The sequence below is a fragment of the Odontesthes bonariensis genome, chromosome 23 (genome assembly GCF_027942865.1).
Source record: "Odontesthes bonariensis isolate fOdoBon6 chromosome 23, fOdoBon6.hap1, whole genome shotgun sequence".
Classification (NCBI taxonomy): domain Eukaryota; kingdom Metazoa; phylum Chordata; class Actinopteri; order Atheriniformes; family Atherinopsidae; genus Odontesthes; species Odontesthes bonariensis.
The window spans coordinates 20,953,271-20,978,576 of NC_134528.1; the positions used below are offsets into that span (position 1 = coordinate 20,953,271).

At 43.9% G+C, this 25,306-nt stretch overlaps 1 protein-coding gene across 5 annotated transcripts in view; it reads left to right on the forward strand.

Moving 5' to 3' along the window:
* The window catches only part of grid2ipb (glutamate receptor, ionotropic, delta 2 (Grid2) interacting protein, b), a 39,321-nt gene that overhangs the window by 6,548 nt on the left and 7,467 nt on the right, over positions 1-25,306 (forward strand). Inside the window, exons 5-19 of one of the 5 annotated variants that reach the window (XM_075457284.1) lie at positions 8,662-8,943; positions 11,157-11,242; positions 12,747-12,816; positions 15,429-15,581; positions 15,720-15,875; positions 16,728-16,879; positions 17,165-17,299; positions 18,070-18,155; positions 18,397-18,547; positions 19,133-19,434; positions 20,096-20,140; positions 21,728-22,480; positions 23,716-23,868; positions 24,236-24,323; positions 24,802-24,891. In XM_075457284.1, the coding sequence (XP_075313399.1) occupies positions 8,662-8,943; positions 11,157-11,242; positions 12,747-12,816; positions 15,429-15,581; positions 15,720-15,875; positions 16,728-16,879; positions 17,165-17,299; positions 18,070-18,155; positions 18,397-18,547; positions 19,133-19,434; positions 20,096-20,140; positions 21,728-22,480; positions 23,716-23,868; positions 24,236-24,323; positions 24,802-24,891 (2,702 nt within the window). The remainder of the gene's footprint in view (positions 1-8,661; positions 8,944-11,156; positions 11,243-12,746; positions 12,817-15,428; positions 15,582-15,719; positions 15,876-16,727; positions 16,880-17,164; positions 17,300-18,069; positions 18,156-18,396; positions 18,548-19,132; positions 19,435-20,095; positions 20,141-21,727; positions 22,481-23,715; positions 23,869-24,235; positions 24,324-24,801; positions 24,892-25,306) is intronic. The other 4 variants (XM_075457285.1, XM_075457287.1, XM_075457286.1 and 1 more) reach the window with 4 other exon arrangements.

Genomic DNA, 25,306 nt, shown 5'->3' on the forward strand with positions numbered 1-25,306 from the left:
ACTTGTTACGCTGTGTTTGCAGTCAGTCTGCCTGTTAGAAAAGAACTCAAATCTTGGAAGCCAGGCAAATCTAAAGCCGAAAGAAATAAATGCATCACACACGCTCCGCTTATTGTTTTAGGTCACTGCGACAGCTACAATAATCATGTTGCCTGCTCAGTTGCAGGGTGGATTAAAGAGGTCTGGTCCTCCTCCAGTCATTAGAGAGCTGCACTTTAGGTTCAGGTGGGGCCCATCTGCCACCTGAGGCAAAGCCACAGTAACCGTCCGAGTCGCTTAAAGTTTCTTCGACAGGAGTGAAACTGAAAGACTCTCACTGGCAGGAAGGAACTCAAGCTTAGAGTTTTTAGCAGGAAAAGGAAGGACTGGCAATGTGAACTGCATTCACAGCATGGAATCGTCTGTGATGATGAGCCACAGACAGATTTAGCTGAGCACTGGCTTCATGGAAACATCATTTCATACCGGTGGCCAATACTGTCTCGGCTGCCCCGTCAACATGATTAAATAAATAAATGAATAAACAAAACCTTGTTGTTGTGTGTGGCAGAATGTTCCCATGAGACGGAATCATGCCAAATGGCAAAGTATTGACAACTAGTCTCGTAGCCAGAGTTATTTGGTGATTTCTGTGCCAAAATGGTCATCATTTGTGCCTCTCTCTGGATCCCCAGACAATTGGCCCACAGATTGCACTTCTTCTACGATCTCAGCCAATCAGACCTTTCATTCTCTGTGCTGGTCTTCTCTTCCACTACTACTACTACTACTACTACTATTTTCTATTACTACACCGCTTTTGACTCTTTTTAGGTCTCTTTATATAGTGAAAGAAGGATTTCCATCAGTGCGAGCTGATGATCGAATCATCACTTCATTGGTTTTTGTGCAGTGTCAACACGCACAAGCACCAACATTAATGCAATCTCTATGAGGTCTTCCAGCCCCCACCTACCTCCCAACTCTCTTACCTCGCTCCCTCTCTCTCTCTCTCAGGGGGTTTCTGTTGTTTTTTCTCTCGCTCCGACGTATTTTTCCTCACATTATTCTGCTCAGAGCCTGGGCTGCTCTGTGCTCTCTCTGTTTACCCTTTCCACACGGTAAAGATTGGTCCCAGCATGTCATGAATCCACCTCAGAGGATGAGTCCACTGTTCTGATCACTTCTGTTTGGTTTGTTAGCGATGGGTCACAGCTAAAAGGATGAATTGTCTTGGGTGAGTATACCTTACCATTCTTGTTTTTTTTGTTGTTGTTGCTCTCAGTTAAATTTTGATTTTTGAGAACATTCATAAATTCTGTCAAGTTCTTTTAAGCCTGATTTACAAAGCACTGGTGCGCGTGTAATTACGTCTGTGGGACGGGAGGTGAGTGAATGTTCAAGACGATTACGATTGCCGCCGTCGAAGTTTGACATCCAATGTTTTTCTGTTCTCTAGTTGTTTTCTATGTGAGAGTCCCAAATGATTCAAATTGCCCCATTGACTTCAAATTTGTGCAGTTTGAAGTGATGTGACAGCTTTTGGGTGGATAGAAACAAACACTTGACCCTAAAGGATTAAAGTCACTGGGATGAGCAGTCCTTTCCACGTGTGCTCGCATGCTTTTGAGCATCACACTGACTTTCAGACTCTAATGATTTTTTTCCTCTTAAACTCTGTCTGCTTGTAATATACAGAGTGCCCCTGTGGCTGCACTATTAACATGTTTTAACGTAGTCTTGGAGATTTGTTCCAGTGTGGACACACTCATCCAGCAATGTTGAAATGAACTGCCAGATCAGTCATTGGCAACTCAAACAAGTAATCCCAACCACTTTACACCCCGTTTGTCTACTATATCTTGACAAAAGCTGTCGTCACTGCACTTTACTGTGTGTTTGCAGGGTTTCCCAAAAACATCCGGGCGCATCTCATGGAGCTTGTTGAAGCAGTGGAACGTGGGCAAATGAAGAACACGTGAACTGTTGGTGCCTTTAAAAGTGCAACTTAAGGTGTTGGCCTAGAACCCAAAATTGCCCCCGACATACTCACTGGTGTGGGATTATGTGATAATAGATAGAAATTGCTTTGTAGAACCTGGAATAAAAAAAAAAACAAAAACAAAAAAACCACGATGTAAATAAGCGCAATGTAGATCATTTATGGGGAGGAAATGCGAGCTAAACCCGGTTCCAGGTGTTTTTTTTCAGCCACAACACTACTGTTGCCATTTCCTTTTTAATCTTCGCTGCATGCTCTTCACAAAGCTCTTTTTTTCTTTTTTCTGTATTCTTGCTAATGGTGGTGTTCAATCTTGACCGCAGGGGTCGGTGGCGTTAGATGGTGTTATTCATCTATTGTTTTTTTTTTTTTTTATACAGTCGGCACAAATGAAGATTAGTAAGAGATGATTAACAAATGTTTGACGTTGTCACAGACAACTGACAAATGATCTACTTGTGTTTTGAACCGAGCACCAAGCTTCCAACAGCAGTCTGGTGACCGTGTTTGGACTTGAATCAGAAATCTGTTTTTTGTCGCATGACTCCAACACTGAAAGAAGGGCACGTGGCAACACCAACCCTGCTTTGAAATCCCAACTTTCCCAACCATTTGTGGATGCAAATGTTGCCTCCCAGAGCTGCCGTCGAGGTCACAAACGTTGATAACCCCCCGCCTTTCATTTAGTCTTTTTTCTTCTTCTTCAGCTTATTCCCATAGCAACCGAGGAAGAAGTGTTATACTGGTGTCTGTATGTGTCTTGTGCTGCATGAGAGTATGATCTGTCCGGCGTGAAAATGGTGGATCTTGGAAAGAAAGACACTTCTTTTCATGCTATGGAAACGACTTGCAGGGGTCATCTTTTTTTAATTTTTGTTTTTTTAAAGTGATCTCAATATATTCTTGAGCCGAAATCCAAACATTTCTCTTTAAAAGTGTTTCTGTTCCTCATGCAGAGCCGCCAGGCCAAATTTTTTATTTTTTTTTACCCGAGCAAAGTTTGCTCCGTGCTATGAATCATCCTTCAAATCGTTTCACAGCTCAGTTTGATGTTGAACAAACTAAGCAAACTGGATGGTGAACATGAAACATTTCGGGTCCAGAAAGCTACATGGGCTGATCGAAGATGTAATTGTCTTTTCCATGCCGCTATCGTAGCATAGGCTTATCGAGAATCAACGAATCGCATACTCTTGTGGTTAACTGTGGAAGACTCTAAGTCTTTGTCTTCCTATGAGAGCAAAGGTTTTTTATTTCAGTGTCAACTTGGAAGCTTTGTACCATCTTGCTGCTTTGGGAGCTCATTGGCAGTTTGAAACAAACGCATACTGTCATCATCGAACAATCCGACTTAGTTCTGATTAGCCCGGATTAAGGCCGGCTTTGCACCACTGTCACTACATTGATGTTATAAACAAATCTGGAAGAGTGAAAATACACACTGTGTTGAATAGTGTAACCAAATCAATTTTTACTTCACTTTTATACGTTGCAGTTTGGTTATGTCTTCCTAACCTTAGTTAAGTAATGTGGGCATGCCAGAACAGTGGGGTCGGTATATTTGACTGTTTACCCTGCAATGCTCAAAACAAATTTGCAACGATATGAATTTTAATGCCAGTGGCTTTATCCTGAAATCTGCGCCCCAGCCCTGTGAGAAACCCGCAGATAGTGAGCGACGGACTGAAACACTTTCTCAGACACACCCATCATTATTACTATCCTAAATGCTGCAAACTTCCTCTCTCGCGTTCGAGCCACAAACGAACACTTGAAATGAAATTAGGTCTGCTCTCTGCAGTTTTTTTTTGCTTGTCATTCCTCCCTTTTGAGAAATCTGTCCCTTCCTCCCAGCTTGCTTCCTCCTCCACAAACCTCCGTCAGACAATTATAGATCTCTGTTCTTTACAAATGAGGTCAAATCGGAGCACTCAATTAGCTTCCAAGAGTTGACGCCGAAAACTTTTTTTGTGATGAGGCGGCTGTTTCAACAGATGTCTGCGCGTTTGTTAGTGGATGTGCATCTGCTGTAACCGAAGGCAACCACACACACACCTCACACGGACAGGTGCCATATCTGCGTGCGAGACAGGGGCATGTTAGTGTTCTGACATGAATAAATGCCAAACAGCAGGGAGGCACAGATAGCAAACAGAGAGGGAACTGTGTGGGTTGCAACACTTACAGCACCAGAGAACATTTATTTATACCCTCAGAGTCTGCCTATTGTAGCCAGCAGACTGCGCTCAGGCAACGCTGTCTCAGGCTGCACACATGTGCACCTCAAAAGCCATCAAAACCTGCACTGCAGAGTCAGTGACAGCAGGCTAATAATATTCGGCCTATATCTTTAACTGGAGGCGTTTGTTCCCAAAAAAAGAAGATGGCTTTTAAAAATGACAGCTCCTATAAAACAAGTCATGGCAAAAAATAAAAAATAGGAAAATGCTGACTTGTCTTTAGTAATGCAGACAGTTGGGTGTGTTTTTTTTTCCGTATGTTATGACATTTTGAGAGATGACTAACTGGAACACCGGTAGATAGGCACCCCCATCTTGAGCTGCAGCTGCACCAGAGAAGAGGCCACACGTTGGGGAAATAAGTTGCGCTCTGATCTGGGTTTGGTTACAAATGGGTGCAGAGAGGAGATCTGACTGCAGCCAACCCCACCGACTGCTGATGGTGAAAGAAAAAAAAAAAAGAAGAAAGGTCAGTGTTGAAGCAGGAGAGACCTCAAACCAAAATCAGGGAAAAACCCGATTCGTCGGAGGTGTGCTCCACATCAAAGCTGACCTTGATAGTTGATATTTAAGTGAGTTGACCGTGTGAAAACTGATAGGCCTTTTTTTTATAAGCGTTGCTGTGGTGCTGATTGGAGAGCTCCTGCAAAGAAGACATAAGCATATGTGTGTGTGTGTGTGTGTATTTTTAAATTTTGCCACCAGGGGGCCACCATTTAGCAAGTACAGAATAATACTGTGTCCGTTCACCGCACATATATAGCAGTCACACACGTTTTGGCTCCGTGGAACTGTTTACTTGCCTCCATAACAGGCACTTCTCAGTTTGTTTTGACTGCAGATAACTGTCTATGAGGAGAATCTAAAACGCTGTATTCTTTATTTGCCGTTCATCACTGCTTTTCTCCCATAAGAGCAGACCATTTTATAACTTTATCAATCAAAATGCTTTACACCTGTATGCCGAATGGACAACAGTGTCTCATATCTGTGAACCGTATTATATGTACTCATGCAAGATACTAAACATTTCCGGAGAGATTTATCAAGCCTTAGAAATGCGTATTAGTGTCTTTGGAACGTGCTTATGAGGCATTGTAAACATGCTTTCATTGGCAGTGCTACCAGATTCATTGCTTTCAACAAAACAATGTTCTGTTTGACTCGTTGCAGTGTTATAACCCAAATCCTAAAACTATTAGACTGCTGTTATAAGCCCATGTGCTTGAGTGCTATCTGTGACGGCTTTTTTTTATCCAATAAAAGAGCTAGAGGTGGAAACTGTGAGTTCTTTACACAAAATAAGACTTTAGAACTTGCCATACTAGAAGAACAGAACAGGATTGAAAGTGAACCACTTTCATCTCACTAGCTTTTATTAAGGTCCTTAAAATGACTGTGGCTGATGAAATAATGAATAATGGCTAAAAGTCACATTTACTGTGGAGTTGCTGCTCTCTCTTTTTGCAGTGAGTGTGTCCTAATTGCTTAATTTAGCAGCAAAGCTGTTGATGTAGCTTAATTAGCTTCTTGTGGACGTACAGTGGCGGCTGTTGCTGTTGATCCTCGACTGGTGCTTTGTTTCATCAAACCCCGCAGCGTGTACGCTAATGGCTGATTCATCTGATCAGCTGCAAATCAACTCGTCAGAGGACAGCAGACTGGTGGAGGTGGGGATGGAAATGCTTGTTTGTGTAGGTCTGTGCTCGGGCTCAACTCTCAGTTGGATCGTCATCAGATCCAATTATTAACTTCTGGCTCATTTGAGGTGTCATTTATGAATTTTCTTTTGTTTTCATTCACACAGATCAGCGTGAATTCTCCTTAAAAAGACACAGTGTTAACACATGTGACATGAGCAGTGTTTGGATTAGAGTGGCTGCATCATTTATGGTGCCTATCGTGAACTTACAGTGAATTTAGGCATGCCTTAGAACAAATAATAAAGGTAACTCTGAAGGAGTTATTTTTTTGACCAGTGACTTGTATGCCTGTTGGGAGCAGTTTTTTTACTACTTGAATGTATTATTATTATTTTTTTCAGTTTCCATTTTTTCCATTTATGTGTATCTTCCCTTTTTTCACCTCATTGGAAAAATAAGTTATTATTCTCCCTAAAAACACACCTGTGTTCCTTCAGATTCATACATTTTGAAGTTTTTAATTTGGGGGGGTAGTAAAAGCGGACGATACCATTCCACCTATCACCAGAGCATATAATATGACAGGTGCATGTTTAAATGAGGGCTGCATTCCACATAGAGAAATATCTGCTTTTATGCCTGTTCTACAACCAACCAGCAAGCACAGTTGCAGAAGTGGAATGCACCCCTTGTGAATACCGTACACCTGACCTTAACCAGAGCTACACCACTCTGCCTCTGCCTGTCATTGACTCCCGTCCAAGTCGGCGCGTGCACGAAAGAAATTCGCGCCAGAGTGCTAGCTGTGTTACAATTAGCTGTAGATGAATGTAAGTAGCTATCTAACTAGTTTATTACACTTAAGTTTCTCAATTTCAGAGTTTCAGAATTATATTGTGTCAGGTGACTTCAGACAAAATGCTAACGTGCGTCTGTGGCTTTCCATATAAACGTAAAATGTCATCATCTGAATGTTAGCTTACATGTTAGCTTTGTGCCCTGTGCACGTCACTCTAGTAACCTGCAGGCGTGCACTGTGGTCAAGTTGTAAACAATGCATAAAGCGTGCTGCGTTTGACAATTGACCCCTTTTTACACCCTGGAGAAAATGTTGCCCCCCCCAATTCATATCAATGAATACGCTAATCTCTCTCTGCTCACATCTCATGCCATAAAAGGAGAAGCTAGTGCAAGCTACAAGAAGTCAGCCAGGGGCCAGCAGCCATTCGCTCAGCCTGGGGTCGAGTTCTGTCAGCGGCCGTTAAGTTTAGGGTTAGTATACAGCTCTCAATTGCCTGTATGGCTTTACTACAAGCTAAAGTGTATTCTGTGGCACTGCGTAGAGGAAAAAAAAAGTTGTGTACCTGTTCTTGTTTTTTAGTTAATTGGATGGTGGGCACACTGTCGCCTCACAGCAAGAAGGTTCCTTCTCCATATTTTGATGGGGGTCTCTGTGGAGTTGGCTGGTTCTTGTTATGTAAGGTAATTGGGGTTGCTCCTATCTGTCACGACCCTGAACAGGATGAAAGAAAAACCCTGAAAAAATGTTTTGGTGATGCTGTCATAATCTTGGTGTCAGCACATCATTACCTTTCAGAATGACCCTGTAGCCAACGCTCTGCTTCTTCATTAGATGGATGTGCGGTTGTAAATAATTACTCTGCTTCAACCTTTTCTGTGAACTAATGTGTTGGTGAGCTTTAGAGGTGCCAGCTGGTTGATTGAAGCTAAGCTAACCGGATAATGTCTGTAGCTTTTTGATATTTGACATTCTTTATGGTTTATTCAGTTGGGATGCGCATTTGTAGGATCCAGTAGCTTTCTGCATGTTGACTTATATAAGGGACATATTCTTAACTTTATGGGCACGATGCTATATCCAGAGTGTGCTTTGAATAGGGTGTTGAAATAACACGTAATGCAATAAGTTTTCTGTGTAGTGTTAGTGCTTTCTTATGCTTGTTCTTTGTGAAAATGACATTATAAGCATTTGCTATGGCAAGATAAAATTGCTTGGATTAAAAAAAGTTGATTTTGACATGCTTCAGTTTGCTTTGCCCATCAGCTTGTAAAGCCAAAACCCACTAAAAGTGTAACACTTTCGGATTCTTTGTCAATATGGGTGAACTGGATGAAGAGAGCTTCCTGTTCTGTGCTCACACTGACGGTGACACCGAGGTGAGCCGTGGACGGAAGTGTGGGAGAGAAAGAGAATCGAATGCTGTAGATGGAGAGAGAGAGAGATAGCGGAGGAGAAATCCCATGCCTTCTCACTCCCACACCTTTTTTTTTCCTGCTGTATACTGGCTCTGGTACCTCACGCTGCAGCAGTCGGACTCTACCAAGCACCGAATGACGCCACCAATTTCTCAGCATCTTTCTCCCCAGACACGAGATCTTTTCTTTCGAGCTTGAAATCCAGCTTCTTTTCTTCTCACTGGGGAGAACACTTACTTCAAGGGTGGAAGACCTTTTTTTTCTTCTTTTCTTTGAATCTGAGACATGGAAGGGGAAGCCTGTTGAGTTAAATCAGTGCTGACTTGGATAGTGAGAACTGTTTCACAAGTGTTTGATTGATCTCTGCTCACGTCGGCTGTTTTTTCATTCTTTTTTTTTTTTTTTACCAGAGAATTTTTATAGTAAACTGAATGTTTTCAAAATGGATTGAGGTGGATCGGTGATGTAGATCCATCCTCTTTATTACTTCTTTCTATTTCCAAATACCCCCACCCGCCCCCGCGAGCTAACCGCAAATTTTACCTGATTTATCTCTGACACATGCCACCATGTTTGCCAGAATCTTCATCCCTAAGAAGCACCGGCAGCGCTTCGACGACGCCGTCTCCCAGAACGTGATCAACCGGCTCTGCCGCAGCAAGAGCATCAGTGAGCCGCAGGGCAGAATCCGGCGCAGTCGGAGCGAGGATCATTCTGAGCGGCGCCATGGATCCAAACGGGCAAGCTCGGTGCCGAGGGATGGAGGAGAACCCGGGGGGAAAGGTGAGACGGAGAAAGACAGGGGGTTAAGGAAGTCTGTGTCTGGGATACCTGCACATCCCCCCATCGGACCAAATCAGAGGTGAGCCACCGAAGTTTGGCTTTGATGTGATGCTTTATGAATCCATTTGGCTCTATTTAAACTGTTGTTTACTGGGAATTCAGGCTGCCAACAAGTTAGTCTCGACACATTATAAAAACTGCCAAGAAGTTAGTTTTTGTTCTGCGGGCAAATCGGTATTCACTCTTTTTGTCTTATTCCCTGTGTTTTGTTGCTTCTTCCATCCTAAAACTCCAGCCCTCCTCAGTTCCATTACAAATAAAAGTTGCAAGTGTTTTCACTCGACAACATAAGACAGAATGTGCTTGGGTGCATTTCTTGTTTTTAACTAACAAGAACTAACAACACCACAACCGACTTAGTGAAGGATTACAAGAGTGGCTGTGATCTCCCACATAAGCTAACTAACTAAATCCCAATATATCGTATGTCTTCTTGTGTTAGAGAATGGAAAAAAAAAACCTTTGGCTGACTGTCGTAAGGGCCGGGCTCACAGCAGTAGGAGGCAAGCTGACTCTGTTAATTTGTGCTGCAAGTGCCTTCCCCCTCACTAAATAAATCCCAAGACTGTTGTGCAATGCTGTTGTGTCTCTGCAGCTTCTGGAAGGATGCACAGATAAAGAAAGAGATAGAAAGAGGGATAGAGACAGAGCGACAGAAACAGATAGATTTGATAGAGGGGAGAAAAAAAAGGAGAAAGATAAAGAGGTACAGTTGTGTGATGTAGCAAACATTTCATGAATGAATCTACCCCACAGATGTGTAGGCGTCATGCCACAAAATGATTAACAAAGAGTTGGAGCTTGAGTACAGTCTTCCAGTTTGTTGATATTCCAGTGTAATATCATCAAATGATCAAGTGGATTTCATTTGAAAGTGACTAATTGATTCGTTTTCGGGCGTGCGTTCCATGACTTCGATTGAGATCATATGAACATGTGAAATGCAGCTGGTGCAGACTGATGGGAACCGGGAGAGACCTGACAGTCACAAACACTTAGTTTATCAAGTGTGCTCGAGGCTGTTTCTGTGCACAGCCCGAAAGCCTCCTCACACCCGCTCACATAATAAAAACGCCCAGTGCGCCTCTCTGCATTTAGCTCACCTTACATAACAGCCTGTAACTGCAGCTATCAGAGAATAGATTTTTCTCTTTTATCTCCCTACTTAATCTTCTTTTTTTTATCCTTCTTGCCTTCATGTTTATATATCGAGGCAGTGTTGCCTTGAGTCATTTCCATGGCAACACGCTGTGGACATTCAGCTCAACACTCATCACTGATGTAAGGGGATGTTCCACCTTGTATTTATCTGCCGGCGGAAAATGTGAAAGGAGCACCACCAGTTGGGAGATTTCAAGGATGTTTCCTGTGTTGAATATGTCCAGATTCATATTCGAACACAAAAGGAAATGAAGCCCTCGGTGGTTAATGTTGTGAAAAAAGTTTGATGTCGGTAAATAGAACATCACGTTCCTACTTGTTTGGACTCCCTTTTTAGTGTGCAGGAAGTGACGAATCAAAACAAAGAAGAGGCACGAACGGGCTTGTAAACAACAGAGAGTGAGCGCTCACCCCAGAGACTGCTGGGCTGCCCGATCATTCAGTGAAAGCCTTTGAAGCGTCAGTGTGGAACTAAAGCAATTAACAGATTACTGGGGGGGGTTTGATTTAAAATTCTAAACATGCTCTAATTCCAGTTTCTTCTTTTTTCTTTGCACTGTTGGTTTTTACGACATGTTTAAGGGCGCCGGTGTGGCCGCAGGACAGTTCAGATTCCCACGTTGCCCTCGACGGATGATCGACAGATTAATTCATGCTAAAAAGAACCACGAGTCACACAGAAGCAGCATTTTACAGTTATAAAAGAAAAATACATATAAAAGAAGGGGCTGCTTTAAGGGCTTAGTAGAAATGTGTCGCACATAAACTCTTTCAAAGATAAATGTTGGGCAGTTTGTAGCCACTTGCAGAGATAAAGTTTTTTAAAAAGTGAGGTCTTTGAAGGTTGAAAGACTTAAAGTCTTGGGTCACTTTAAGATGATGCCGTGTCAAATGGGTTCTGCGGTCACAAATCATGTGAATATGCGTAGCACACAAAAAAGATATCGGCAAGTTTCAATTCACTGCTGTTACGCAGCCATCCATAAAGTAAGTCAGGCCTCGGTTAAATAAGCGTCTGTTGGTCTGATATTGAGGTTTTGATCTGGTTTCCTGCCTGCGTCTTTTCCTCAGGGTCATTCGTGTCTACCGGGGAAAGAAGAGCTTCGGCTTCACGCTGCGAGGTCACGCCCCCGTCTGCATCGACTCCGTTATCCCAGGTACTGCTTCTATTATTAAAAAAACAACGTACAGCACAGTCCTCATAGACGCCTCCTCTGATTGCGCAGAGGTTGCTGTTTTGTGTTGGCTGGCAAGGAGGGGGTAGATGCATATCAAGTGGGTGAGTCTGTTGTGGTGCCAGCCGGAGGGGGTTGAAGGTGACCAGGAGGTGTTTGTGCGCTTGCGAGACTGCGAGTGTACCAGGAAGTGGATTTGTCTGACTCACCGATTAAATGTTAAGAGGAAAAACACTCGGAACAGGCTGTGCGGTACAGTAACAGGCACTCACAGCAGTGGGTCAATGCCGCGCAGATGCATTCAGAGATTTTACTTGAACTTCTATTCATAGATGTTTGATGGTGTGTTACGGCTGAGGAGCTGTAAAATCAAATCGGGCTGAAGCACTCTGAATAACTCTATTTCCTAAAGATTTCTCAGAGACTTTAGTTGTAAGACTCACTACATTTTCTTTCTTTGTTGTGTGTGGCTGTTGACACATAATAAGGAGTCTTTAATGCTTTAATGTAAAGACGGAAGGGAAAGATCCACATTTCTCAATACACGACACTCTTTCTCTGTTACTGCAAGGTATTGAATATCTCCTTACTCTTATTTTAGACCGCTTGTGCCGCCTGTTATATAAGGGGACTCCTTCAGATCAGTTTTGAATCATTAAAGTTATTGTGTCTGCAGTTGGCCCACATGTTTTTACACTTGTGTAAAATATGACGAGCTGCCATTTGAAAGTGATCTGTTGAATATTTTTGATTGTTTTTCTCTTGCTCTTTATTTAACTGTTCTTGCTAAAATGTGAAGTGGACCTACCAATGAAGGAATTTTACAGATTCCTTGATGAGGAGGGAGGTTCATCTGTGTGTGTGTGTGTGTGTGTGTGTGTGTGTGTGTGTGTGTGTGTGTGTGTATATGTGTGTGTATGCAACGATGACGGCACTGTGCTCGCCCACCATCAACCCCCACCAACATGTGCTGAAGCGGCTTGAACGGGCTGACTCAGTGGGCCTTATGGAGGTTGAAATGGAGATAGCGGGGGTGGAAAGCATGTCTCTCATCGTGATCTGAGCACCAATCCTTTACTGATTACCAAGAGACAATAAAACTCTGCGATATACAGTCCAAAAGCCAAAATAAGAATAGCTAAACTTTGGGCGAGAACAGATGTCAATTCAGTGTGAGGCAGATTCAGCAGTGAGTTGACAGATGAGGAGGCGATGGGTATAGCGCAGTCTCTACCAGAACAGATTCCACCAGGGGTTGTTTTGACAGCACTGTTTCCTTACGTAATGCGATTTCGCACGGTGCTCATCTCGTTTGTTGATGGTCTTTGTTTGATGTCATGCAGAGACTGACAGCATCACATTAGTCACCATCTCTCCCATCTGCCCATCTGCTCTGTGCACATTGAAAATGGAACCTGGCACAACCTCTACAGCTAACAGTCTGTGATTGATGTTTGACATTCTGCCATCTTTGTTTCCCTCGCAGACAGTCCTGCCGAAGAATGTGGACTGAAACCAGGTGACCGCATCCTTTTCCTCAATGGACTGGACATGAGGTCGGTCTTTAATGGAAAGCAATTATATTAGCAGGAGTAGTAGTAAACCATAGTATTTTGCCCGTGCTTCACTGTCCAAGCTCTTGAACTTTGCAGTATATTTAGACACCAGGGCCTGTTTGTCCCCGGCAGAAGCCATCTGCTGCCATTTTATAATGACTCAGTACGAAAAACAGCCTTCACTGTGCCAAAAATGACACCACAAACATACAGTTTTTCAGTTTTCAACTGGAGAAATAGTTTGTGCGCTGTGCCAGTCGGTGTCAGTACAAGTTAATAATATTATTCATTTCTTCGAGCATGACAGGAGACCAACTTTAAAGATGCTGCATTGTGCTTCTCCCTAACTGTGTGAACTACAAGTATTGACAAAAATTGTTAAACCGGAAGAATGAAATAGTGATATTGTGTTGATAATACACACACAATAATGCTGATAAGATATAACATGATTGAATGCAGATGGATTTTTCCTTACCCTTTTGCCAAAAAAAAGAGGAACTAAACAACAAAATATTAATGTGTGTGTATATGTATATATATCAGGGCTGGGCAAGTTAACTCGTTATTATCGCGTTAACGCATTAATTATTTAACGCCGATAAATATTTTATCACGCATTAACGCATTTTTAAAAAAAAGTTGTTTTTTCTTGTTTTGTTTTGTTTTTATTAAAAAAAAAACATTTTGGGGGTTTTTGTGCCTTTTAATGGATAGGAAAATTAAGAGAGACAGGAAGCAGGGGCAGAGAGGGGGGAACGACACGCAGCACAGGGCTGTCTGATGCGGGACTCGGACCGGGGCCAGCTGCAGCGAGGACTATAGCCTCTTGTACATGGGGCGCCTGCTCAACCCACTACGCCACAAACCACCCCTGTTTTATTATTTATTTTATTATTGTAAAAGTCTGTTGCTCACAGGCTTTTATTTTGAAAAAGTCTGTTGCTGTCTGCTGCGGAACCGGAAAAGAAAGTAATTGGCGGATCCACCAAACATGGAGAAGGGTACGGAACTTTTACTCGGCCATTTTCATTTTAAAGTTCTTCCAGACGGCGCAGTCGACAGAACCAAAGTCATCTGTAAACACTGCCAAGTTGAATTGTCTTCTCACCGTAGTAGTTCCAGTCTAAAATATCACTTAAAGGCAAAACACACAACTGATAGCAGCAAATCTTTCAAAGGAAACAGACAGTGGTGCGAGGCTTCTAAATAAAAACTACAAAAAAATGCTGATGTCAAAAGTGTGTTTGCACAACAAATGTTATGTCACTTTCATTCATATGGCAGCACATTTAAAATAAAACTAAATGCTAAAAGCTAGACACTACTTTTGAATTCATTTTTGGATTTTGCGTACAAATGCGATTAATCAGGGAAATCATGTGATTAATTAGATTAAAAATTTTAATCGTTGCCCAGCCCTAATATATATTTCTATATGCTTTTGATCGATATTGCAATAACAGCTTTTTTGTGAATGCAGTTGGTTATCATGAAGTAAAAATCAGATGCCCATGATAGCCCTTATCTGCTTAGTGGCTCAGTTGGCTCACCTCAAACGAAGAATGAGCAGCTGCCTTCACTCAGCAGCCCAAGACCAAGGTTTCAGGCACTTCAGCACTGGCTTCACTTTTCAGATCCACATATACAGTGACCGCATAGTTTATTAGTTGTAAACCCAAATCTTGCATGCTGGCAGCAAACGTGCAGCATGAAACAAAGCTTAACTCACCCTGACACGTGTCCGTGCAGGTCCGGTATGCACGGGAAGATGCACATGATCTCAGCCTTTACATAAAGTGAACTTTTTTCTTGTAGGAGTCATAATAGTTCTTTTGTGGACGTTACAACTTTGTGATCTGCTGCCATTTCTGTGAGCGAGTGTGGGCGTGCGCATAAGAAATCAAGCCAGGATGAAACCGATTTGTGCCTATGTGAACTCTTATGTATCCGTCAGCTAATATAAATGCAAGTATTTCCAACGCAGTGTGAAGAAAGCGCATCACTCCTCCTGATAGTTATGTGAGGGGAGAATTGCAGAGGTGTTCTCACGGCTGCTTGATGTGCTGATTTGATTGGCGCCGTATAATTTCGCTGCTCCCTCTGATAACATGGTGCTGCAGCAGTAACAGGTGATAAGGGAAACAGTGGGTGCTGTTCACCAGAGAAGGAAAAAACACTATGTGGGAGATGTGCGAGTGAAACACATTGTGTAGAGCATTTGTAAAAAATGTGGACGATTGAATATTTTCGATATAGATGGAAACTGGCCTTGCAGTGCTCAGCACAAATGTACCTAAACTATTTTTTTCATGTCGTTTTTATATTATTAGAGAAAATGGTCGCTTTAAAACTCAGAATAGTTGAATTACACAAGGGGGGTGGGGGAGATATCAGAATCCAAACAATGTTACACAATTCCGTCTTTTTTGTACGACTTATATAGACCTTTTTCATAGCCGTCACTTTAACTTGTTACCTGCGGGAATAACACAGATTGAACGAGTCCAAGTTAACAGCAGTTCAGTTCTTTAGGGAGCAGAGAGCCAGCACAACTGTTGGTCCTCTCGCAACATATCAACTCCACTGTTTTGTTTCCCACCTTGTTGTAGGAACTGTTCCCATGAGAAGGTGGTGTCCATGCTGCAGGGCAGTGGGGCGATGCCCACTCTGGTGGTGGAGGACGGCCCGTCAGACTTCTCCTCCGACCAAACCGACCCGGAGCAAACGCCAAACCTGGCCCCCACCACATTGCCACGCTCTAGGTGAGTCGGCACAAACTCACATCAGAATCCCATATCGCGCATTTTTCCTTTTTGAATTAAGATCGCAGGGGAGGCATCACTTAGATATGAATGGGAAAAAAACAACAACGATGGTCTTTCTCTGTATCTGCTGAGCAGGTCTCCGGCCCTCAGTTCTCTGCAGTGGGTGGCGGAGATTCTTCCGCCGAGCATCAAAGTCCACGGGCGGACCTTCAGCCAGCAGCTGGAGCACCTGCTCACGATTCAGGAGAGATACGCTGTCTGCAAGTCCTTGGAGACATTCTTCCAGCACAGGTGAGCAGATGTAGGGACAAACGTAGAAGCACTGTAGTTTTCTGTTTTCTATAAGTTTTCTATCAACAGTAAGGGCAGGGGTGGAGGCATGCATGAGACATGTAGATGGACAGCTGAAAGATGGAGCTTATGGAGGACCTATTCATTTAATCTGGGATGTTGGAAAGCTAGACTTTGAGCTGTTGGCTTCTCAGAACAGTGCATTTCAGCACTGAGGTTTCTTGCAGAAAACACTGTAAAACCGCTCCAGTACAATTTCTAGATCTATTCAGATCTATCCTCAGAATCAATTATCTATGACATGAAGCTCCAAACAGCAGCAAAATAAAGTAGACATGAATGCAGCCTGAGGTTTTCAGCACGTCTCACTGTCTTTGTGGTGAGATAACTGGATAAACCCCAAAAAACAGTTGCCTGGGAAACTGTGTTTTCACCAGATTCCATATATGATGTTGCTAAGAATGTTTCAATGTGGGTGAAAGAGACAGACAATGTGGAGGGGAGCGAAGGGACAGATGTGCAGATAGATTCTGAGATGGATGGGGAATTAGCTGTGGATGTGATGCAGCAAAATCAAAAGCACAAAATACCGGTTGAATACTCTTGTACAAGCATGCAACATATGCACTACAGCCAAAGGCATAAATCCAACCATAACTGGCATTATCCTCCCACCTTTTTATAATCTATTTGTAGCCCACAGCTCATTTGTCGCTAAAAAGGCCACTACAGATGCAAAGAATGCCAATCTGAATCAAATCCTTTCACTGGATGGCAACCAATCCCCCGAGAGCAAACGGGGGAACGGTTATGTAAACACTATGTGTGGGGTTGTTGTGTTTGTGTTTGCAGAAACGTGGACACCCTGATAGTTGACGTGTTTCCAGTGCTGGACACGCCGGCCAAACAGCTGATCTGGCAGTTCATTTACCAGCTCCTGACCTATGACGAACAGGAGCGCTGCCAGAGCAAACTGTCGCGCTTCCTCGGTTTTAAGAGCAGCGGTGAGCCACAGCGCACAATATGTGGGGATTATCTGCATTCGAGAACACTCTCAAAAAAACCATGCATACTGTTAGTTTTGCCATAGATTTAAAAAAAAAAAAAAAAAAAAAACATCATGTATCTTACTGTTTAATTAAGATGGATTTCTGTCTTAAGAGGTGTTCTGATAATTAGAAACTAATCTCTTATTGTGCTTTTACTGAAAGATTTTCCTTTCTGCATGATTAGCATGCACCGTGATGATAAATCAAGTGATGCCTACTCTGTGTGCGTGTGCTTTGCAGCGGTGTTGGATCCTAACGGAGGCACGGAGCACCACCGGCGGAGCAGCTCCGTGCGTGTGACGGGGTCGTCGTACCGCAGCAGCGTCCGGGAAAGGAGCTCGGATGATTGCATCATCGGGACTCACTTGGGAATGGGTACGCTGCACGTAAAGAGAGCCCCAGTGAGACGTCACTAATGACTAAAAGGTTCTGTTGTCCTGCAGGCAAAATCCCTCCAATCAGGTGGAGGACGATTGGTTTTAAGCCAAGTTTTGTTCGGAAATACACGGAAAGTTTTAGTCTGTTTCGGCTTATTATTTTAAAGAAGGGGTTGTTTTTTTTCACAGCTTGGCTAAATAAATCTACTGTATGCTATTTACTGTATAGATATTTTTATTTCTTTTCTTTGGACAGAAAGTAGACACAGACGGGGAATGAGAAACACTCCTTTTACTGATTTTCCATTGAGCTCTGCATCTAACCTACTGCTGCTGCAGTTTAGCTGCCTAGAGATCTGTAATACTTGCACTGGCCAGCTCCCAGGCGAGCCTGTGAACAATAGCTGCAGACTGTTGCAGAGAAAGATGTGTGCAAAGCAAGATCTCTTAGTGCATCACCACTTCATGCATTAACTCCATATATCAGTTGCCTCTGCTTTTAACAAGCTCCCAGAGTTCTCAGTTTTGACAGCACCTTTGCAGAGTTTATTTCGATTCCAAGCAATTTCAGGGCCCCGACTATTACATTTATGGTTACCCCTGTTTCCCATTACCATTGCTAACTCCTGTTCCAAGAGCCAAGCTTTCGCCTTTTTGCTCCTCCCATGCTGTTCTGCTCTGCTTCATCGCCTCTCCTCGTGGCCGGAGGTGGACGGTTGGAGGAGGCTTACGTCCACGTGTCTCTATTCATGCTGTATTGTGCTTTAGGAATTCATATCGATGAATGTGGGAGCCCGGAGGAGAGGCAGTCAGGAGATGGAACCTCCTTCCCCGAGTCCCCTGACCTCAGTCATGTAGGTATAACTGCAGCTTTTCAGCGCCTAGCTCCTCAGCCACTGGCATTATCAATGCCACTTATGTTATCTCTGAACTCAGGTATCACATGATTTGAAGGTCTGCTTGCTTATATCATGCAATACGCAGCTGATATTATGTGTGATCATTAAATTTGGAGACTTGAAAAGCGGCAGACCTTCAAAGGAGACGCAACGCAGCAATTGTTTGCTAACCAGCTGATCATGCCTCCACCCATAGATAACAGGTGTGTACACGGAGCTGGAGAACATGTACGCAGGAAAGAGCGTGTCTCCGCTGCGGAGTGGCTCCCCCGCAGAGCCAGAGGTGCCGGGACAGACTGAGGCCTACGGCCGCTCTCTCTCCCCCCTCACACTGCCCCCTCTCACAGGTACTCTGGGGCCGACACACACGCTCAGACACAAGCTGCACGCACACACGCAGATGCATTTCCAAACGCATGCTTTCATCAGTGGTTTTAGGCCTTTAGCCACCGAGGCTCCACATTTTGATAGCAAATTGATGAAAAACCAGCAAATTTTTGGGCCTCGATGGCAGATGACTAATGCTGTGTTCACATCATGCCAGATTCACTGTAAATACAAGCTGTTCAGCAGGGTTATATCTGACAACAGCCAAAAGACTCTCCTTAAGAAAGGGAGTTGCTGTCTGATATGAACTCGGCTTTAAAACTGCTGATTTTTGAATGTGTTTGACTCAAAACTCATTCAAATCCGACAATCTTTTACGTGCACATAAGCCTGCGATTTATCCATTTGTTGCCAAGGTTACCTGTCAGAAAAAACTGGTCCTCACAGTGACAACACAAGGATGAATGCCACAGATAGTTTCTTCTAAAAATAGTGGAATCCTGCTGATAAAAAGATGCTCGTTGGCAAGTTGGCGTGTGCAGTGCGAAAAGCCTAAAAACGAGCACCAGCAGCAGCCACAGTCGATGTCCCCTTTTTTTTTCCAGGTAATCGTAAATCCGGTCTGTCCCTCTCCTGGAAGGAGCCCCTCCCCACTCCGGTGTATGAGATCCACCACCAGAGCAGCGTGGACTCCAACCCCTACGTCAGCCTGGAGAGTCCCCCCGCCTCCCCTCAACCCTTGGACAGCGGTCCCAACACTTTAACCCGCCGCAGGAAGCTGTTCACCTTCTCCCGTCCTCCTCGCAGCCGGGACACAGATAAGTTCCTGAACGCCCTGAGCGAGCAGCTGGGCCACCGGGTCACGCTGGTGGATGACTTTGTACCCGGGGAGAACGACTATGAGGAGGTAAGCAAAGAAGATAGAGCTGGTCCGTTGCTTTTCCTTTTGGCTTCTTTCAAATTATCTTTGTTTAGCTTATATTGGAAGCAGCACATAGAACACGTTTAATAAGTCATTATTTCTTATTTGTGGGACTGAGTAACTTTCAAGGATTCTGACGCTGAACCAACTTTGAATTAAATGTATATTTCTGGCATCCTTAATCAGAATAATACTTCTTCAGTCATCCACGCAGTAGTGGTCTTCATTAGAAGGTGGTGGTGGGGAACTGACTGCTGTATAATCCTCTTTCAGCTCATGAGATATTTCATCACTTCAGCATCTTGACTCAATAAACCCATAATAAAAGGTTAGGGTGGGGTTTATTTTTATAAAACCTCTATTGTTTGCAGTTTGAAATGGACTGAAATCATTGAACTCAAAAAACTGTTAAACTACATATCGGGTCTTGGAAAGTGACCTTTTAGACAAGGGCATGCCGTATTCAGTTCTCTATATACATCCAGGCTTCATCTCTTCCAGTTGTTGGTTCAGTGAAAGGAATAATAACAATTTGCTTTAACAAGCAGGCCCCCCATCAACAGAAGTAGTTACATTGTGGTGTCGCATGTTTACATTAGAGCAGCTCTAATGTACGCTGCAATGAACGCTTGTGTCACACGCACAGATATATCACGGTGGTTGTCATGGTTTCAGAAGAAGAGGTGTGCCTGTAAGTAAAACTTGATACTCAGTTATGCAGTAGAGTCTAAATATATATCTGCCTGCTTTTGGGGAGGAATCGAATCTGTTTCTGTGTGTCAGGAGTTTTGTTGTTTATACCAGAAATGTGCAGAGCAGCACATTTTACACATCCACAGCTTCTCATCGTTAAAGGGATAGTTCGCCTCTTTTGACATGAAGCTGTATGACATCCCATACTAGCAATATCGTTTCTGAACATTGACTTACCCCCCACTGCGTGCTGTGAGCCGAGTTCCAGCCTCGTTTTGGCGTTTATGAAGGTAGTCCGGCTAGTTGGCTGGGACCACAAAAATAAAGCGTTTTGCTTCTCAAAACAATATGCGTTCAAAAGAGTAATACATTTGCATCACAAAATCGTTCTCCAGGAAAAAGTCAGACCTCACAATCACTTGGCGCTATTTTCTCTCCCTTCGTATCGCTGCGTGCTGTGTAGACCGAAGTGCAGACCGAGCAGTCCCCTGCTTCCGAGCAGTAAACACCGTAACAGGCGCGGCTGTCGGCAGGCGGCAGCACGAAGTGATACGAAGGGAGAGAAAATAGCGCCAAGCGATTATGAGGTCTGACTTTTTCCTGCACAATGATTTTGTGATGCAAATGTATTACTCTTTTGAACACATATTGTTTTGAGAAGCAAAACGCTTTATTTTTGTGACCCCAGCCAACTAGCCGGACTACTTTCGTCAACGCCAAAACGAGGCTGGAAGTCGGCTCACAGTACGCAGCGGGGGATAAGAAAATGTTCAGAAACAATATTGCTAGTATGGGATGTCATACAGCTTCATGTCAAAAGAGGCGAACTATACCTTTAATCATTTGCTGTGGTTCATGAATAGATGGGGTGGAGTGCTTCAGATATTTAATTGCATGTATTTGAAACGCAAATCATTTGTCTTCCTTTCATAGCTTTTCTGTCCCAGAAGTAAATAGAAAGGCGGTACTGTGCAAAAGTCATGAGCTACCTCCTGAGCTGTTAGCTGAAAACGTGGCATATCTCAGCACAGCGTGCAGTGGAAACTGAGTGGAAAGTGAAGGGCAGGAGAAGAAGAAGTGGCAATGGGTCCTCTGGAGGAATGAATCTGTAGCTCCAAGAAGCCTGCAGAACTATCCTTGAAGACTACTTAAAGAAATGATCAGAAAGCTTGTCTAAGAGGGTTCAGGCTGCGTTGAAAAATGAAGATGGTCATACTAAATATCAACTTTTAAGCTCATTAAAATTGCACTAGCGCTTTTTCTCGCCTTATATACTGTATTTCCAATCACATTTGCACATGTTTCTATAAATCACTCCACCTATTTCCTGTTTTCCTGGAAAAAATACAAAGAAATGAGGGGTGGCTCAAGACTTTTGCACAATTCTGTATGTTTTTTTTTTCGTTGTTTTTTTTAAGAATTTTGCTCCTCATATATAACATTTACCATTGTAAAGTATACAACAATGTAAACAACAAATAGTGACAGCCTGAATAATCCTTAGAATGATGATAATAGTAAGTGTAAAAACTGTCTAAAACTAAGCTTTGCATTAGAGTGAAGGTGACACCTCTCCTCCCTCCAGATGAGTTTCCCAGAGGACCAGGACCTGGGTTTCATACACCGGCAGCTCAGCAGCGGCAGCAGCGAGGATCACAGTAGTGGCGACGAGGCCTCCTCTCCCACGTACTCCTCTGGATCTGAACCAATCCCACCACCCCCCGACCAGAGTCCTCCACCCCCCCCACCTTTCCAGGCTCTGATACCCCCTCCCGTCCAGTTCACCGACCCTCTCCCGCCCGTGCGCTTCTCTCCCGAGCACGTCCCTCGCAGCCGGATGCCCTTTCAGCCGCATCATCCCATCATCCCTCCCCCCCCGCCTCCCCCGAGGACCCTCTTGATGAGCCGCTCACCTGTGCACAAAGGGCTCCCCACCAGAGACGAAGCCGAGAAAACTCACCAGCGCTTCCAGCCCACCTCCACCAGGCTCCTGCACGGCCACGCCACCCTGGGCCCGGCTACTTTGCGCACCTCCCAAGCGTCACGCCCCAGCTACCTCCCCCGCCAGTTCAGCCAGCCCCAGCCCATCCACCAGCCCTCCCCCCAGCCCTCCCCTCAGCCACTGAGGCCGACCCAGCTGGTCCTTCAGAGGCACCACCAGCTCCACCACCAACACAGCTACCAGGGTCCGCTGCCGCCATCACTCCAGGAGCACAGCCCGGCCCAGTGTCAGAGCCAAGGCTCCTCGCTGCTCTCCCAGCCTCCAGCCTCTCACTCCTCCCTCCCAACTCACACCAAGACCTTTGAAACCCCACAACAAGAACAGCAGTCCCAACAGGTAACATCTGCATCTTTCTTGTGTGGATTTAGTTTTTTTTTTTGTACCTGAAATATCAACTAGAACAGGCCAGTTACAATATATGACAGCAGAGAGGTTTTCTTACCGCAGTGCCACAGCAACGAGCGCCTAGCAACAGAAGCGTTACATAGAAATAACACGAACAACGTCAAGCAATGTTCCCTCTAATTTTTCATGTGTCTGGGCATACACACAAGCTCCCTGAGCACACTGAGGACCACTGTGAGCAACATCAGATGTGCACGCTGTGGCCACACACCAGTATCACACCTGTTCAAAACCTTGGATCATAGTTACATGGCTAATTAAAAGAATCAAATCACAGCAGCAATTTCCATTAGTTTACTTTTAATATAAGTGATTTGGCCTACTTAAAATGAAAAAGACAAAAATCTTGTTGTTCATGAGATGTGCAGTATGTTATATGTGAGAGTCATGCTTGCAGCCTGCTTGCAGCCTGCTTGCAGCCTGCATGTAGCCTGCATGTTTTGCAGAGTAGACCTTTCTCACTCGAAAAAGAAAAAATCTCACCCAGTTTCACCCCTTATTCTTCTATTTGCACATACTCAGACAGCCATTCCATCCTAAAAGAATCGTATTTCTTTTTTACTTTGGCTTGTGTCGCTGGCGCTGCCCGTTCGTTTCGCCATGATAAGGGGCGTCTCTTAACTCCTAACTCCGCCGCACTGATGTTAGCTAGCTAACCTGCACGGCGCGTATGGGCAGGGCACATATGTAAGCACTATCAATGCTCTGATTGGCTGCATAGCGTAAGTAAACCGTATCGTGTCATTGGCTGAACACCTGTCACTCACTGCGTTACATTGAAAAATGGTACAGAAAAACACATTATTGGTCTAATTAATTAGATTAGATTAGGTCTAGTATTAGATATTAATTAATAAGTTTATGGTGAATTTTATTTTATGCGCTGCATAGATTTTCTTGTGCGCGGAGAATGTGCGAGCAGTGCGCGATTGCGCAGGCGCGCAGCTTAGAGGGAACATTGACGTCCAGATCTTCTGGTGCTTGGTGTCACACAGTATGTGCAAGCAAATGGCAGACCGTGAGATTGGACAGAAAGGAGACCTTTCGAACAAGAGCAAAAGTTCTCTTTTAAAAAAAAAAAAAAAACACAAAAAAAAGCAATTAGTTGTGAATTGTTGTGTGTGCTGGTCAAGAACACCATTTCTTACTTCTCTTTGATTTTCAAGGCTCCACCACCTCCACCTCCACCCTTGCCTCCACCCTGTGACCCACCCCCGCTGCCAAAGCCAGGCCAGCATGCCTCAGACGCCAACCACATGAGTGTAAAGAGGCTGCGCTGGGAGCAGGTGGAGAACTCGGAGGGAACAATATGGGGTCAGGTGAGCGGTGATCTTGTGTCCTCCTGCATTAGTCATTGGAAGGTGCTGAATATAGACGAAGGCGGCTCCGTCAGAAAAATCCTCCTGCGAATTTTCCCACTTTGGCTGTGAGCTTTCGCAACTCCTCCCACGTTTCTTAGGCCTTGTTTGGCTAAATCTCCCTATGTGTATCTGATGAGTCACAGCTGCATCAAAGCCACAATCTTGCTTTTGTAAACAAACTTTGTGTCAGATTTCATGGGTCCATAGCTATTAAGATGCTGGACTCTCTGATCCCAAATCACCACCCCAGTCTGATATCTGTGCCCGTGAAATGGTGTATTTCAGAGAGTACAGAGCGTGTCTTTGTCGTTCTTTTTTTTTTCAGCTGGGAGAGGATTCAGATTATGACAAGCTCAGCGACATGGTGAAGTACTTAGACCTCGACCTGCACTTTGGGACTCAACGCAGATCCAGTAAGTTATTCTATAACTTCAGTAATCCCTCATTATATGTCATCATCATCAATGGCATACCGTTTCTTTATGTAGAGCCTCTTTTTGGTCACTTTTAGGTGGAATTAAAGAACTCATTTGTAATGTCTGTTAATATATGTGTCTATTTACTGAAATCATCTGTTTTGTTTGTACCCTCACAGTCTTGATGTTGTCCATGTCCTGCTTTGGAGCTGCTCACCTCCACCTCAAATCCATTCTCCATAAGGCACCTTAATCCCCTCTTGTTTTCTGTCATGTCAGAGTTTAGTAATAACACAGATCTGCCGGGGGTGAGGCAACATTTCAGTAATTAAATTTTTTGACAATCCGGCCTCGAATGGCAGAACTGTGTTATTAACCCATCAGTCTGCCATATACAGGCTTTACAATTTAATTTCTATTTTGACCCCCCTGGTGCCGGGAGAACACAACCTTACATTCTTGTTAAAATGATCAGTCTCTCCTCCAGAGCCAGCCTTCACGCCAGAGAACTTTAAAAAGAAAGATGTGGTGGAGATTCTGTCCCATAAGAAAGCGTACAACGCCTGTGAGTACCAATTTTTTTTTTGTGAAAGTGATTCTGGTTAAAATACTGTATCTTCCTATCTTTTATCCTGCCTTGCATTTAGGTAAACTCGTGCCAGGTCAAAAAGCTAACTTTACCTAATAAGAATAAGGAAATTTGGTCTAGGGCCTATTGACCGCGCCACCCTTGGATCAGTACTTCAATCAGAACCAATTTTTAGCCAGTATGAGGAAAATTTGTTGTGAGCTAGCTCGGCTATGTCAGAGCTAGCTAGCAAGGTAGCAACACGCAGCAGATTTCGTTGTCAAGCATTGTCATTACATTCGGATTAGCTTACCTTTTTTTTTTTTAATGTATGGTCACACGCTCATTTGTATCTATATATTCACAAAACTCAGCAGCTTGCGGTCTTCAGTTTGAGACATTCTCTTGTCAA